The following is a 13073-nucleotide window of genomic DNA, read 5'->3' on the forward strand; positions in this document are numbered from 1 at the left end:
ACCACCAAACAAAACTGGTTCACAGGGTTTAGCAGCCCTGAGATCTTTATTTCAGCAGCGACCTTCCTTTGCGGAGCCACATTCATTTACACTGAAGCCCGGGACACCCCCAAAAGTCACTGTTGCTGAATGAAAACCATAGGTGCAGCTCCTGGTTCCTGGTATGTGTGGCAAGCAGGACAGAGCCAGGGCGATACCACTGCCTGCACCCTGGCCAGACGCGCGGGACGAGCAGGAAAAAAAGTTGGTGCAAATCTACACTCCTTCCCCCACCCCGGGGTGAGAATTTATTTGTAAAATTCACACACACACACCCCCTTCCCCGGGCTGGCGATGCGGGCTGCAGGCAGAGGGCTCGGCTAGGATGTCTGGGGCTGCCCCACGGAGCGGGGGCCGGTCTGTAGCACCCGCCGGCCCCCGCTGCACCCTGAGCGCACCCAGCCGGCTCCCTGCCTCTGCACTCACATCCGGGGCTGGGTTTGCAGCTAACGCGAAACGTAAATTAACCCGGAAAAAACGAGGCGCCGGAGCCACACGCCCCCAGCTCCCGATGTGATCGAGGCGCCGGAGCAGCGCCCGGCTGGCCATGCCCCGGGGCCGCCCGCAGACGCCGCTGGGTGAGTGGGGAGCGCCCCGGGGGGCCCGGAGGGGCGCAGAAGCGTCCCCCGGGCAGGGTGGGTGCAGGCGACGCGCCGGCTGGGAGCGCCCTGGGCAGGGGTGAGGGTTGGGGGGCACCCCGGGAAGGGGGTGGGGCCGGGGGGGCAATGGGCCGAGCGCCCCGGGGGGCGGGGTCGGAGCGCAGCGCCTGCCCCTGGGGACAGAACATCGCTGGGGCGCGCGGCGCTGTCTGCCCGGAGCTGCCCCCGGCAGCGGAGTCGGAGCGCCGAGCACCCTCCCCACGGCGTTTTTATGGAGCAGCGCCCGGCTCAAGTCGGAAAGAGGCTGGAATAACTGCGCGCCAAGGGCTCCCGCTGTGGGTATGTCTGTGGCGCCCCCACGGTCGGACAAGTCGCTTTCCCTTTGCTACTCTGCGCACTTTGAGCTGATCCTCAGAAGAGTTTGTCGCTGTGCACATAGGTCACTGAAGACCACAAAATGTCCAGGCATCCTTCCGGGAGCTTGCAAAGGGCTCCATATGCGGCCCTGAGTTTCAATAGGGAACCGTGCCTGGGCATGTACTGGAATTCAAGAGGGGCTTTTTGGTTTAGCGTCTTAAGACATATGTTCATGCGTGGTCAGAGAAGACCATGTAAGATCCTTGTGAAGATTTTAATTCAGCCGTGTGGTCTGTTCTGATCCCTATTCTGCACACTGTATTCCTGCCTTGGGTCTGAAGGACAGCTCATTGGTACCAATTAGTCTTTCCTTGATTTCAGAGGACTTTGGGTCTGGCCTATAGAAAGGATTTCAAGTGCCTGACTTCCATTAGCACTAATGGGAGTTACAGACAGGTTGTGTCTTAGTCTCATTTCAGTATATTGCTATTTTGTATACATAGGAAGCCCTCAGTATTCACATGGGGTGCTGTCCCAAAAGGGAAAAGTCACAATGGAGTTGGTTTGTCAGTCTTGGAATAGTGCAAGAACCTTTTCTTAGCAGACCCTGGATCCGTAGCCTGAATCCATAGCGAAAGGCCTCTGCAGTTTCATGATTTATAATCAATAACAATTTGTTGTGTTTCTGTGGCACTCTAACCTTCCCAGCACAGAATATTTACAGGTGGGAAAACTGACGCAGAGAGATGTCTCAGATTGTGTGTGTCAGATTGTTGGCACCCAAAATTTTGGGCCTAAGCGACAAATATATGGTGAGTGAGTCAGTGGGAAAGGCAGGATTAGATCTCCGGTCCAGAATCCCAGTCTCCTGGTTAGTTTCACTAGATCAAGTTGCCTCTGACAATTCTTTTATGAACAGAAGGATGCTGTAATGACATAGTTTAACCTCACTACTGTCAGGCCTTCCTTTGAGCTACCGGTAGTTAATTGTTTAATAAAGACAAATGTTTGGAATTAACATGAGTTTTATTGCTGAACCTATTGCACTTAATATTCACATCTGTTCTCCCATTCACCTGCCCTTCCTCTGGAAACTGCCAGCATTCTATGAGTTAATGAGGAGAATTTTGTGAGCTCTCTTTAGTGATCATAGGTAAAAGGAAGTGGAGTTTGCAGATGTGGTAACGTCATCAAAGAGTCTAAACGATCATCCATCATAGCGTAGGATGTTTTAATAACTGTACTAGGTGGTGCCTTGGGAATTGTTGACGCTTTGTGGAAGAGTGGATATAATTTGGTGGCCCAAGACAGCAGTGGAGCTAAAGTAGCCCCGTGTCATCTCAAATTTAAACTCCTCAGAGAGGGAGACTGTGTCTCAGTTGTCTTAAGAAAAGCATTGGCTATACCGTAGATCCAGGTACCAAGGTGGCAAGCCATCTCTAAGGTGGAATCTCCATCCTTAGAGGTTTTTAAGGTCAGGCTTGACAATGCCTTGGCTGGGATGATTTAGTTGGTGTTGGTTTTTTTTTCAGCAGGGGGTTGGAGTAGATGACCTCCTGAGCTCTCTTCCAACCCTGATATTGTATGATTCTAAGCCCAGTACAATAATTAAAAAGGTAGATCCATGTTGACAGTGATGCTGTTTCCTTGGAGTGGATCCAGTTTAAATGTATCTTGGTTTCCATTATTTTCAAGGATACCAAGTGCAGAGGCCCTCACACTGTCTGGTGCCAGCAGAATACCCATTTATTGTAACCAATTGCACCGCATATGACTCTTCCATTTACAAAACACTAAACTCTGTGGTCCCTTGCAGTGTTATCTCCTGCACTGTGCCCTAGACTGACCTAGCTGTGTCATACTGAACCATCTAAGGGCTTGTCTACATGGGGACATCCAGAAAGTTAATCCAAATTAACTAACTGTGTGAATTTGAAGTGGATTAGTTATACTGAATTAAATCCCTGTGTGGATGGTGTTGTTCAGAATGAAAATTTGCTTTAATTTGGTTTAGTTTAATTCACTTACGAAGTGAAGGCCACTTTAATTCTGAATCATGTTATTCCCACAGGGATTTAATGTGGTTTAACTAATTCACTTCAAATTCACACCCTTAATTAATTTGGATTAATTTTCTTATATATCCACATGTATGCAGTGTTGTTGTAGCCATTCTGGTCCCAGGATATTGGAGAAAGAAGGTGGGGGAGGTAATATATTTTATTGGACCAACTTCTGTTGGGGAGAGAGAGAGACAAGCTCTTGAGATTCTGAATAAGAGCTCTGTGTAAACTCAAAAGCTTGCCTTTCACTAACAAAAGTTGGTGCAATAAAAGATAATACCTCCCCCACCTTGTCTCTCTAATGTACATGTAGACACATTCTAGTTTATCTAATGGCTACTTTGCACTATCATTTTAGGAACATTGAGTTTGAAGATTTATTTTCTCTTAATATGCTTTTTGCTCTAAGAGTTGCGTTGATAATGCTGCTGTTCAGTGCTGCTGAAGTGGGATGAAAAAGTGAAGGAACCCTGTAACTTTGCATCTCAGGACAAAACTAGGGAGCAGCAGCCCTCCCTTTGATAACTGAGATTTTGGGATTCAGTTCCTGGGAACTCTGCCCCTTTGCAGCATCACAGGTCAGAAAGGGGGAAAAAAAAAGTGATCCGGGTAACTATAGGCCTGTTAGTTTGACATCTGTAGTATGCAAGATCTTGGAAAAAATTTTGAAGGAGAAAGTAGTTAAGGACATTGAGGTCAGTGGTAATTGGGACAAAATACAACATGGTTTTACAAAAGGTAGATCGTGCCAAACCAACCTGATCTCCTTCTTTGAGAGGATAACAGATTTTTTTTAGACAAAGAAAATGCAGGGGATCTAATTTACCTCAATTTCAGTAAGGCATTTGATACGGTTCCACATGGGGAATTATTAGTTAAATGGGAAAAGATGAGGATCAATATGAAAAATGAAAGGTGGATAAGGAACTGGTTAAAGGGGAGACTATAATGGGTCATACTGAAAGGTGAACTGTCGGGCTGGAGGGAGGTTACTAGTGGAGTTCCTCAGGGATCTGTTTTGGTACCAGTCTTATTTAATCTTTTTATTATTGACTTTGGCACAAAAAGTGAGTGTGCTAATAAAGTTTGTGGGTGACACAAAGCTGGGAAGTAGTGCCAATACAGAGAAGGACTGGGATATCATACAGGAAGATCTGGATGACCTTGTAAACTGGAGTAATAATAATAGGATAAATTAAATAGTGAAAAGTGCAAGGTCATGTATATAGGGATTAATAACAAGAATTTTTGTTATAAGGTGGGGACTCATCAGTTGGAAGTAACAGAGGAGGAGAAGGACCTCGAAGTATTGGTTGATCACAGGATGATTATGAGCTGCCAATGTGATATGGCCATTAAAAAAGCTAATGCGGTCTTGGGATGCAGCAGGCAAGGTATTTCCAGTAGAGATAAGGAGGTGTGAGTACCGTTGTACAAGGCACTGGTGAGACCTCATCTGGAATAGTGTGTGCAGTTCTGGTCTCCCATGTTTAAGAAGGATGAATTCAAACTGGAACAGGTACAGAGAAGGGCTGCTAGGATGATCTGAAGAATGGGAAACCTGTTTTATGAAAGGAGACTGAAAGAGCTTGGCTTGTTTAGCCTAACCAAAAGAAGGCTGAAGGGAGATCTGATTGCTCTTTACAAATATATCAGAGGGATAAATATCAGGGAGGGAGAGGAATTATTTAAGGCCAGTACCAATGTGGACACAAGAACAAATGGATATAAACTGGCCATCAGGAAGTTTAGACTTGAAATTAGACAAAGGTTTCTAACCATCAGAGGAGTGAAGTTCTGGAACAGCCTTCCAACAGGAGTAGTGGGGACAAAAGACATATCTGGCTTCAAGACTAAGCTTGAGAAGTTTATGGAGGGGATGGTATGATGGGATAGCCTAATTTTGGCAATTAATTCATCTTTGACTATTAGCGGTAAATATGCCCAGTGGTCTGTGATGGGATGTTAGATGGGGTGGGATCTGAGTTACTACAGAGAATTCTTTCCTGGGTGCTAGCTGGTGAGTCTTGCCCACATGCTCAGGATTTAGCTGATCGCCATATTTAGGGTTGGGAAGGAATTTTCCTCCAAGGCAGATTGGCAGAGGCCCTGGGGATTTTTCGCCTTCCTCTGCAGCATGGGGCACGGGTCACTTGCTGGAGGATTCTCTGCACCTTGAAGTCTTTAAACCATGATTTGAGGACTTCAATGGCTCCAACATAGGTTTGATACTGGAGTGGGTGGATGAGATTCTGTGGCCTGCGTTGTGCAGGAGGTCAGACTGTATGATCATAATGGTCCCTTCTGACCTTAAAGTCATTGAGTTCACAGTAGCTATAACTGGGTTTGAATATGATTTGAATGATTCTCTTTCCATTTTATAACTCATGGTGAAGCTGTTTTATTCAGGGAGCAGTGCCATACCCTTCCTGTATTCTGGGAGGAAATCAGAGAGGTTGGTTGTCTTGTGCTGGAAATCTTTTCCAGTAACTTCTTTGCTGGTGTGATCACATTAACTGAACCAGGCAAGGGTTGTGTTGCTTTTTGGTATGTTTTTTGTTTTTAAGGGGGTGAATTTATGAATATTTTGCTCATCTAACTGGGTTGAAAAGGCAATAGAAGAAAAGAATCCCAGAAAGCAAGAGAACGTCATTCTGCGGTGTGTTGACATAAATTGGAACCAGTAATGAGATCCTAAGGGCCTAATTCCACTGCAAGACTTGGGAAATGCTTTAAATCAGTGTTGGATTTCAGACTGGCTTCCAGAAATCAGATGCAAACTTCTCCCATAAACTGTGACTTCAAGTGTTCAGTATCATTATCCTGTTCATAATTTATAATGCATGTAATCTAAAGTTATAACGGGACATACTCTTCTGATTGCTGAGCCTTCAGGGAGTCATTAGCAGTTCTAAATTATGTTAACTAGTTGTAAAGTGTAAGCACAACTGAGTTTTTTCCCCTTTTTGCAGTTAGTTCTTTGGTCTCAGATGGTACTGTCTTCCACTATTGTAGGATACAGAAAATATAAATATGTATCATCTGTTCCAGCTTGTGTGGTTGCTCCAGTGATTGCCAGCTATTTGTTCTAATAATTGATGAACAGAAGTAATTGGTTACTGAGTTTCAGGCAAACATTCTAGCCATGAATTAAGAAGCCTGCAAATCATCATTGACTCTGCTATCCTTATCCTGTGATTCTTCCCTCATTAGCATGTCTTGAACCTGTTTCCGGGCTGCAGGCTCATGGTGGGTAACAGTATTTCTATGCAAATATGCATGTGGTAGGAAATGCTACAGTAGAATAGGTCAATGGTATGTTCGGTCTAGTGTTCTCTCTCCAGCAATGAACAATGTCAGATGTGAAATATGGAGGTGTAAACTACCCAGAATGCAACTAACTGTATAGCCAGTTGACTAATTTGTACAGTGCTCTGACAGTGTCAGGTGCTACATAAGTGCTGAGTATTGTAACAAGACTAAACTCTGTTGGGAAAACTCTTCCCGACTCCAGCTGGATTTCTGGAGCTGGAAGATGGGAAAAACCCCACCAAGTGGAACTGCAGATACTATTCTTATTTTGAGCTTATGGGAAAGAGAAACTATTGATGGGTCTAAGGAGACAGCTGGATCATTGCAACCTCTGTCCTGCAGCATACTGGAAAATGGATCACTGTAACCAGAATGAGGGGTGTGATGATGATTGCCTCCCTATAGCATGCTAAAAATGAGTACATTCTAGATCTTAAAGCTCGGCGTGATCATTATCTCCTCTGCCCACTGACTTTTGTATCTCAAAGTGCAATCTAAGGTTGGTCACTGTCACCTTTTCCTGTGCAGAAGGAGCTGAGCATCTGAGTATTCTTGATCAACCTTGTGTTAATTGAGGCAGAGCAAAACCATAAGAAGCTGCAGCATTTCTGACCAGCCTTTCACATACCACTGCAGAGAAAGGCGTTCTGCAGCCGAGAAGTGCCTGCTGCTAGAGTTTAGTTAATCTGTTATCGCCTGTTAGTACAGTGATATGGCCACCCTTTATCTCTGTTAGCAAAGTTGGTTTCTTTACACTTTATATAAACTCTGTGGTTTAAGGGCCTTGACTAAAGACTGAGATTCATAAAATAGTTTGCATCTTTATAATGGTCACTTCCAAGTAGAATTTGGCTACTGCTTACATGTGCTGCTGAGTTGTAACTGTACCGTTCTAAGGGCCCCATGACCTATGGGAATGTCACTTGTCTGTACTTGTCAGGGAATGGCCTTACTGAACAACGTTGTATACACCTGAGAAGCAGCGTATTGCTAATGTACATGCTCTTCAACTTGATAGCACCTGGCTAATCGACTCTTTCATTTTGGGCCTAACCTGCCCCCTTGCTCAGCACCTTACTTCATGAGTGGTCATATTCATCTCAGTGGGGTGGCTTGTGGAGTCAGCATGAGTAAAGATGGCAGAACTGGGCCCTGAGCTTGTTCCTGGTGGACTAGATGGGCCAGATATCTCCCCAGCTTCCTCACCCGATTGTGTCTCTGTTCTTTTTCCTCCCCTTTTGAAACACCATGACCTGTCTTACTTTTTATTAGCAGCAGCATTTCTGAAGCCCAGTCTACACACACAGTCACACCGGTTAAACTGCAGGTGTGGTTTTAAATCGGTTCAAACTCCTGTGTGGACACTCTTATTTCTGTTGATCTGAAGTCAGTCAGGAATTGGTTTAAGCTGAACCAAATCAGTGTGCTCTGAATCAAAAATAAGTGTCCACACAGTGATGTGTGCTGCTTTAACTATATCGGTTTAAAATCATTAAACTGGAACAGCTTCTCCCTGTCAGCAGAGCCTGGGAAAGCCAGTGCTATCCTGCTGCTTTGGCCTGGGCCCAGTGTTTGTATCTGACAGTGCTCTGGTATGATATGTATTGTCATGTGTCTAGAGGCAATTGCTTAATAGATTAATAATTAACATTGATTCCAAATCTATTTCAGAGTATCCTTTATTCTGTCTGGGCCAAATGGCTAATCTGATTCTAATGACATCCAAAGGTCTTCATAATTTTCTGTGTGTTGCCTTCTCTCTCTCACCCGTGATGGCAAGCCAAACTACCCACACTCTGCCCTCCAGCCTTTGGTCTCCTCAGAGTAAGACTGCTCAAAATTCCCCTAAGTCAAGAGGCGTTTACTAGGAGGTGACCTTTGTCAAAACAGCCCCCTGTCTCTGCTGGGTGCTGCTTTCAGGACAGTCAAGCCTCCCTGGTTACTTCCCACCCTGCTTCCGAATGTGATACATGGCTCTAAACGCTGATGCTGAAAATATGAGCAGATGACAGCAGACATTTTATTCTCTGTCCCATCTGCCTGTTTAACTACTGGACAATACATTTCTACAGGGGGGCCCCATGAGACCACCCATCGCAATTTTTAAAGTAAAAAATCATATTTTCTCCTTATCTGCAGAAGACCTTTATTTGTGCTGCCTGTTCTAGCGGCGCTTACATGGACTGCCTTTCACACTCCTGCTAGCTCACAGCCAAACTCCACCTATGGTATATTTGTAACCAGTCCTTCTCCGTGATATAGGTCACCTCCCATTCCATCCACCAAGAGTCACAATAATTAAGAGGCTTCTTGCCCAAGGCATTTCTGAGATAGGGTGCCTTTCCAGCTACCTACGTACAGCACCTGATTCTCCACTGCTCTGCACTTTGTGTTGGGACATGGACCAGTGCAAAGTGGGTCAGTGTTAGTGTTTTGTGCTGACTGTGCATGCATGTAAATGACGACAGTGTGCAATACGGTGGAGAATCAGTCCCATAGACCATGTCTGTAGTGAGCTCCACCTTAAAGGGCCTGATTCTCCATTGCCCCAGTCATTCACACCCTGCAAATTGAGTGTGAAATGCTGCCACTCTAGAATGGTGGGGTTTTGCACCCACTTCACCCTTATTGTAAATGACGGTGTTGCAAGGTGACCAAGAGCCAGGTCCCAAATCTTCCTCCCTTGCATTAACACCAGTTGGAGGTGCTAGTAGAGACCAGTTGCCAGGTTCTAACCACTACGCTGTCAAACCTGGCGTCTTGTTCTTCTCTCGCTGAATTTCTCAGGTGTCTGTCTCTGTGGTATCTGAGCTCTTGGCCAGCAGGGAGGGAGGTTCTTTCTCCGTAGGGCCGAATCTTCCCAGATTCTTATTGTTCTGATTGAAAAACTCTCAACTTCTCCAAAGGGACAGTTAGTTCCTCCTCAAACTGCAGCTGTTGAGCTCTCCTTGTTCAGCCAGGCTCTGTCCCTTTGCAGAACAGTATTCCTGTAGGACACGTGAGTCCTGAGGCTAGGTGGCAGATGCTGGGCCCTGAGTAACAAGGGTAGTGTTGGAAGGTGTTTGTGGCTCGTGTAGATTTAGTGACATGTTTTTACCCAGAGAGGACTGATCATTGCTGTCTTGCTGACTCTGCATCCCCGCTGTACATACTTTCTGCAGGACTTGCAGTTTGTTTTCCATTCCTTAGGAGAGAGAGTGTGTGTGTGTGTTCACCCGTGTGCAATTATTGTTTTGTTTGTTTTGGCCAAGGGCTGCTGGCTTTTGAGTTTGCTGTCTCCTAGATGCCTCTGGAATGGAATGGGGGTAGGGTCCTAGGCCTCCCAGCATCCCCAACTGCTGCTCTGTTGTGAGGGATGAAGTCCTGGGACCGTTTCCCTTGGGCCTGCTGCTGCTCAGTGACCATCCAGGTGGCCCTTGTGCTGTGACAAGGCGGGGAACAGTGCAGTGATCTGAGTCCTCTTATGATAGTGCTGTCGGGCTAGTGAGCTATTGAGTAGATTGTAGTGATTGAGTCCATCTGTAGTTCCTGGAAGCTCCCTGCTCTCCCAACTCCTGCAGTTCCCCAGCTGAGCTATTTTGGTCACTCTCATCTGTTTTATTTATCCAGCTTCCGAATGTGTCCAGAATCGTAGTGCTGGGTGTCTTTGTCTCGCCATGACCTTGAATTCCTCAGTCTGGTGGGCTGTCTGCTAGTAGCAGAAACATGCAAAGGTGGGATGGGGTTTGGCTCTGTCCCATCCCTAGCAGAAGCACCAGAACGTTTGGATAACAGTTTGAATACAATCCAAGGCCTCAATCCTGCAGCTGACCATGCTGCTGAAACCTTGCTGGGAGCTCCATTGAAACCAACCGCGCTCTGTGCGGGTGTGGGAGCCTGCCAGGATTGAGGCCTAAATCTTCTACTCCCTACTTCAACCGTCCTGCAGGGAGGAGCTCAGCCTCTAGACCAAGCTAAATACCTGGTATCTGTTGTTCAATTTCCTGACGTTTGGGCTGTGAAATGATGCACAACCTCAAGGAGGTGGAATTTGCACAAATGTTTCCATTTATGTGCAGCAAGACCAACCTACTAATGGCCAGTTAAATGTGAAAGTGGAACAGAATGTCTGTGTGTCAAATGTGACCCAATCCAACCATCTTCGTCCTCAGGCTCGGCTGCTTTAGCCTGCATGCCCAAACCTGGTGACCGAGCTGTCACCCCAGCTCTAGAGAGGGAAAGGGAAAGTGAGGTGTGTGTGAATATGAAGTCAGCCTAGAACAGGGAAAGAACACTTCACTGCCCGGGCTTAGGGTAGGGGTTGGGAGTGCCCTGGTTTCACCAGCAGACATTTGTGTTTTCTAGGGTGATGCTACAAGAAGCCCGGAATGCCTTATGTGGATCGACAGAATCGTATCTGTGGGTTTCTAGACATTGAAGAAAATGAGACCTGCGGCAAGTTTCTGCGAAGATATTTCATCCTGGACACTCAGGCCAATTGTCTCCTGTGGTATATGGACAACCCCCAGGTGAGGTCCCAGAATGCACTCTGTGGAGCATTGCAGATCTGCATGGCTTTCATACTTCACAGCGAAAAGGGCTTCTACTTCCTGATTTATGCTGCATCTGCCCCTCCCACTCTTAAGATGCATTTGTTAGAAGAGTTCAGTGCTGGGGTTTCACAGCTAGAGCTGGCTTTTGATCACGCATATCTTTTTTTCCAGTTACCTTGGACCCCTTAGCAGTGCTGCTTGTGTTTGGACTCTGGAGGAAACAGGCTTTATTTGGACAGATATGCTATTGAAACCCAGAAACTGGGATCACATTTTTTAATTGGCTTCACACTTTTCTCTCCCCCTATTTTCATTACACCAGCTTCGCTCACTAGTTAAGACGAGCAGAGGCAGCAACTTCAGTGCTGGAAAAAGTGAGTTTCCTTGTGCCTGGAATCCTGTCCTTCTTAGCAGGGGCAGCTCTAGCTTTTTTGCCATCCCAAGCACGGCAGTCAGGCAGCCTTTGGTGGCTTGCCTGCGGGAGGTCCCTGGTCCCGTGGATTCAGCGGCAGCTTGTGGGAGGTCCGCCGGTCCCGTGGCTTCGGCGTACCCGCTGCCGAATTGCCGCTGAATCTCTGGGACTGGCGGACCTCCTGCAGGCAAGCCGCCGAAGGCTGCCTGACTGCCGCCCGCACAGGGACCGGCAGGGCGCCCCCTGTGGTTTGTCGCTCCAGGCACGCGCTTGGAGTGCTGGTGCCTGGAGCCGCCGCTGCTTCTTAGCAATCTGGAATGATTTATTTCCCATTCTGATGTTAAAACTGCCACGTAAGAGTCTACCAGGATCCTAGAGAGACATGGTGGATGAGGTAATATCTTTTATTGGAACTTCTGTTGGTGAGAGAGACAAGCTTTCAAGCTATACAGTTCTTCAGCTCTGTGTAACTCTTGTCTCTTTCACCAAGAGAAGTTAGTCCAGTAAAAGACACTACCTCACCCACCTTGTTTCTCTAGGCTCCTGGGACCAGCGTGGCTACAGCAACACTGCACATATCAGGATCTTGGCGAGTTGAAATCCTCTCTGCAGTTCAATCATTGGTTGTTTTGGCACAAAACATCCCATCATTAATCTCGTGGGTGTCATAATGGAAAGTCGCCATTTGGATGTCCATTTGTGTCAGATTGTCTGATGCCTGTTTCTGGGGAAGCTGTGTCTCGTAAACGTTATCTCGCACCACTAATTTTCCTTGATGCTTTAAGTTGCAAAGAAGAGATGCCTTTATGGGATAGAGAGAGTTTCTCAGGAAGGATCTGGTGATAGGGATAGCAGATTCTATTGGGCTTTTTCATATTCTGTCTTGCCACAACATGAGGTGAATATATTGTACCGCACTTAGTAAGAAATACAGAGGGTGGTTTGTCACACTCTCTCTCTTTTCTTTTTTCTTTTTTTTAAGTCTGGTGCTCACTCAGATCCTTTTCCTGCTCTGAGGTTGAATTTCCTACTTCTGGGCCTGATCCAAAGCCCACTGAAATCTGTGGAAAGACTCCCACTGGCTTCAGAGTATTTGGATCAGGGCTCTGTTGGGAAGCCGGTGCTGGGTAACTTCATTGAAGCAGCATTCAGCCTGAGTGCAGCTGGAAGCAGTCCTTCATTTCCAAGTGGGATGGGTCACTGTCTGGGCCGTGCTTTCTTGCTGAGGGAAGCTAGAATATGACTGGATGGTATCTGTTATCAGTACGTGTGAGCGTGTGTCAGAAATGTTCCTGAATTCCCCCTCCACACCCTTTTAGACTTTGAATCCAAGACAAATAAAACGAGACTGTCTTCTGGTCTCAGCCAGCGAACCATTCGGCTCCATGCCGCAGGCCCAAAGCTCGGGGTAGAATGTGGGGTAGCAGTTTCTTTTCAAGGCTGGCTCTGACCCATAGCGGTGATTGGTCACTCTCCCAGATGTTACTCCTAGGGCAGTTCATAGCTGTGGTTAGAATGCAGAGCTATTCTGATGAGTCAGTATCAGCCAGCAATGCCTGCTGCTTGCTGTATCGAATGGGGGCAGGGTGTGGGGAGCAGTTGCTATCTTCCTCTTTCTCATTTTGCTAAATAGTATAATCTGCATAATGTTTTGTATCAGCTGCATCTACTTTCAGGCCCCAATCCAGCAGAGCACTTAAGCACACGCCTCGAGTCCCTCTAACTTCAATGTGTGTGTATGCTCAAAGTCAAGCCCCTG

General features: G+C 46.6%; 1 protein-coding gene across 2 annotated transcripts in view; it reads left to right on the forward strand.

The window, feature by feature from the left end:
* The first annotated feature begins 456 nt into the window (after window positions 1–456).
* Window positions 457–13073, forward strand: part of PLEKHA2 (pleckstrin homology domain containing A2) — a 56631-nt gene continuing 44014 nt past the window's right edge. The window contains exons 1-2 of one of the 2 annotated variants that reach the window (XM_039526264.1): window positions 457–617; window positions 10715–10878. In XM_039526264.1, the coding sequence (XP_039382198.1) occupies window positions 10738–10878 (141 nt within the window). In that variant the 5' untranslated portion in view covers window positions 457–617; window positions 10715–10737. Of the gene's footprint in view, window positions 618–859; window positions 978–10714; window positions 10879–13073 lie in introns of those variants that run through there. The other variant, XM_039526265.1, reaches the window with a different exon arrangement.

Source organism: Mauremys reevesii, linkage group 2 (genome assembly GCF_016161935.1).
Source record: "Mauremys reevesii isolate NIE-2019 linkage group 2, ASM1616193v1, whole genome shotgun sequence".
NCBI lineage: Eukaryota > Metazoa > Chordata > Testudines > Geoemydidae > Mauremys > Mauremys reevesii.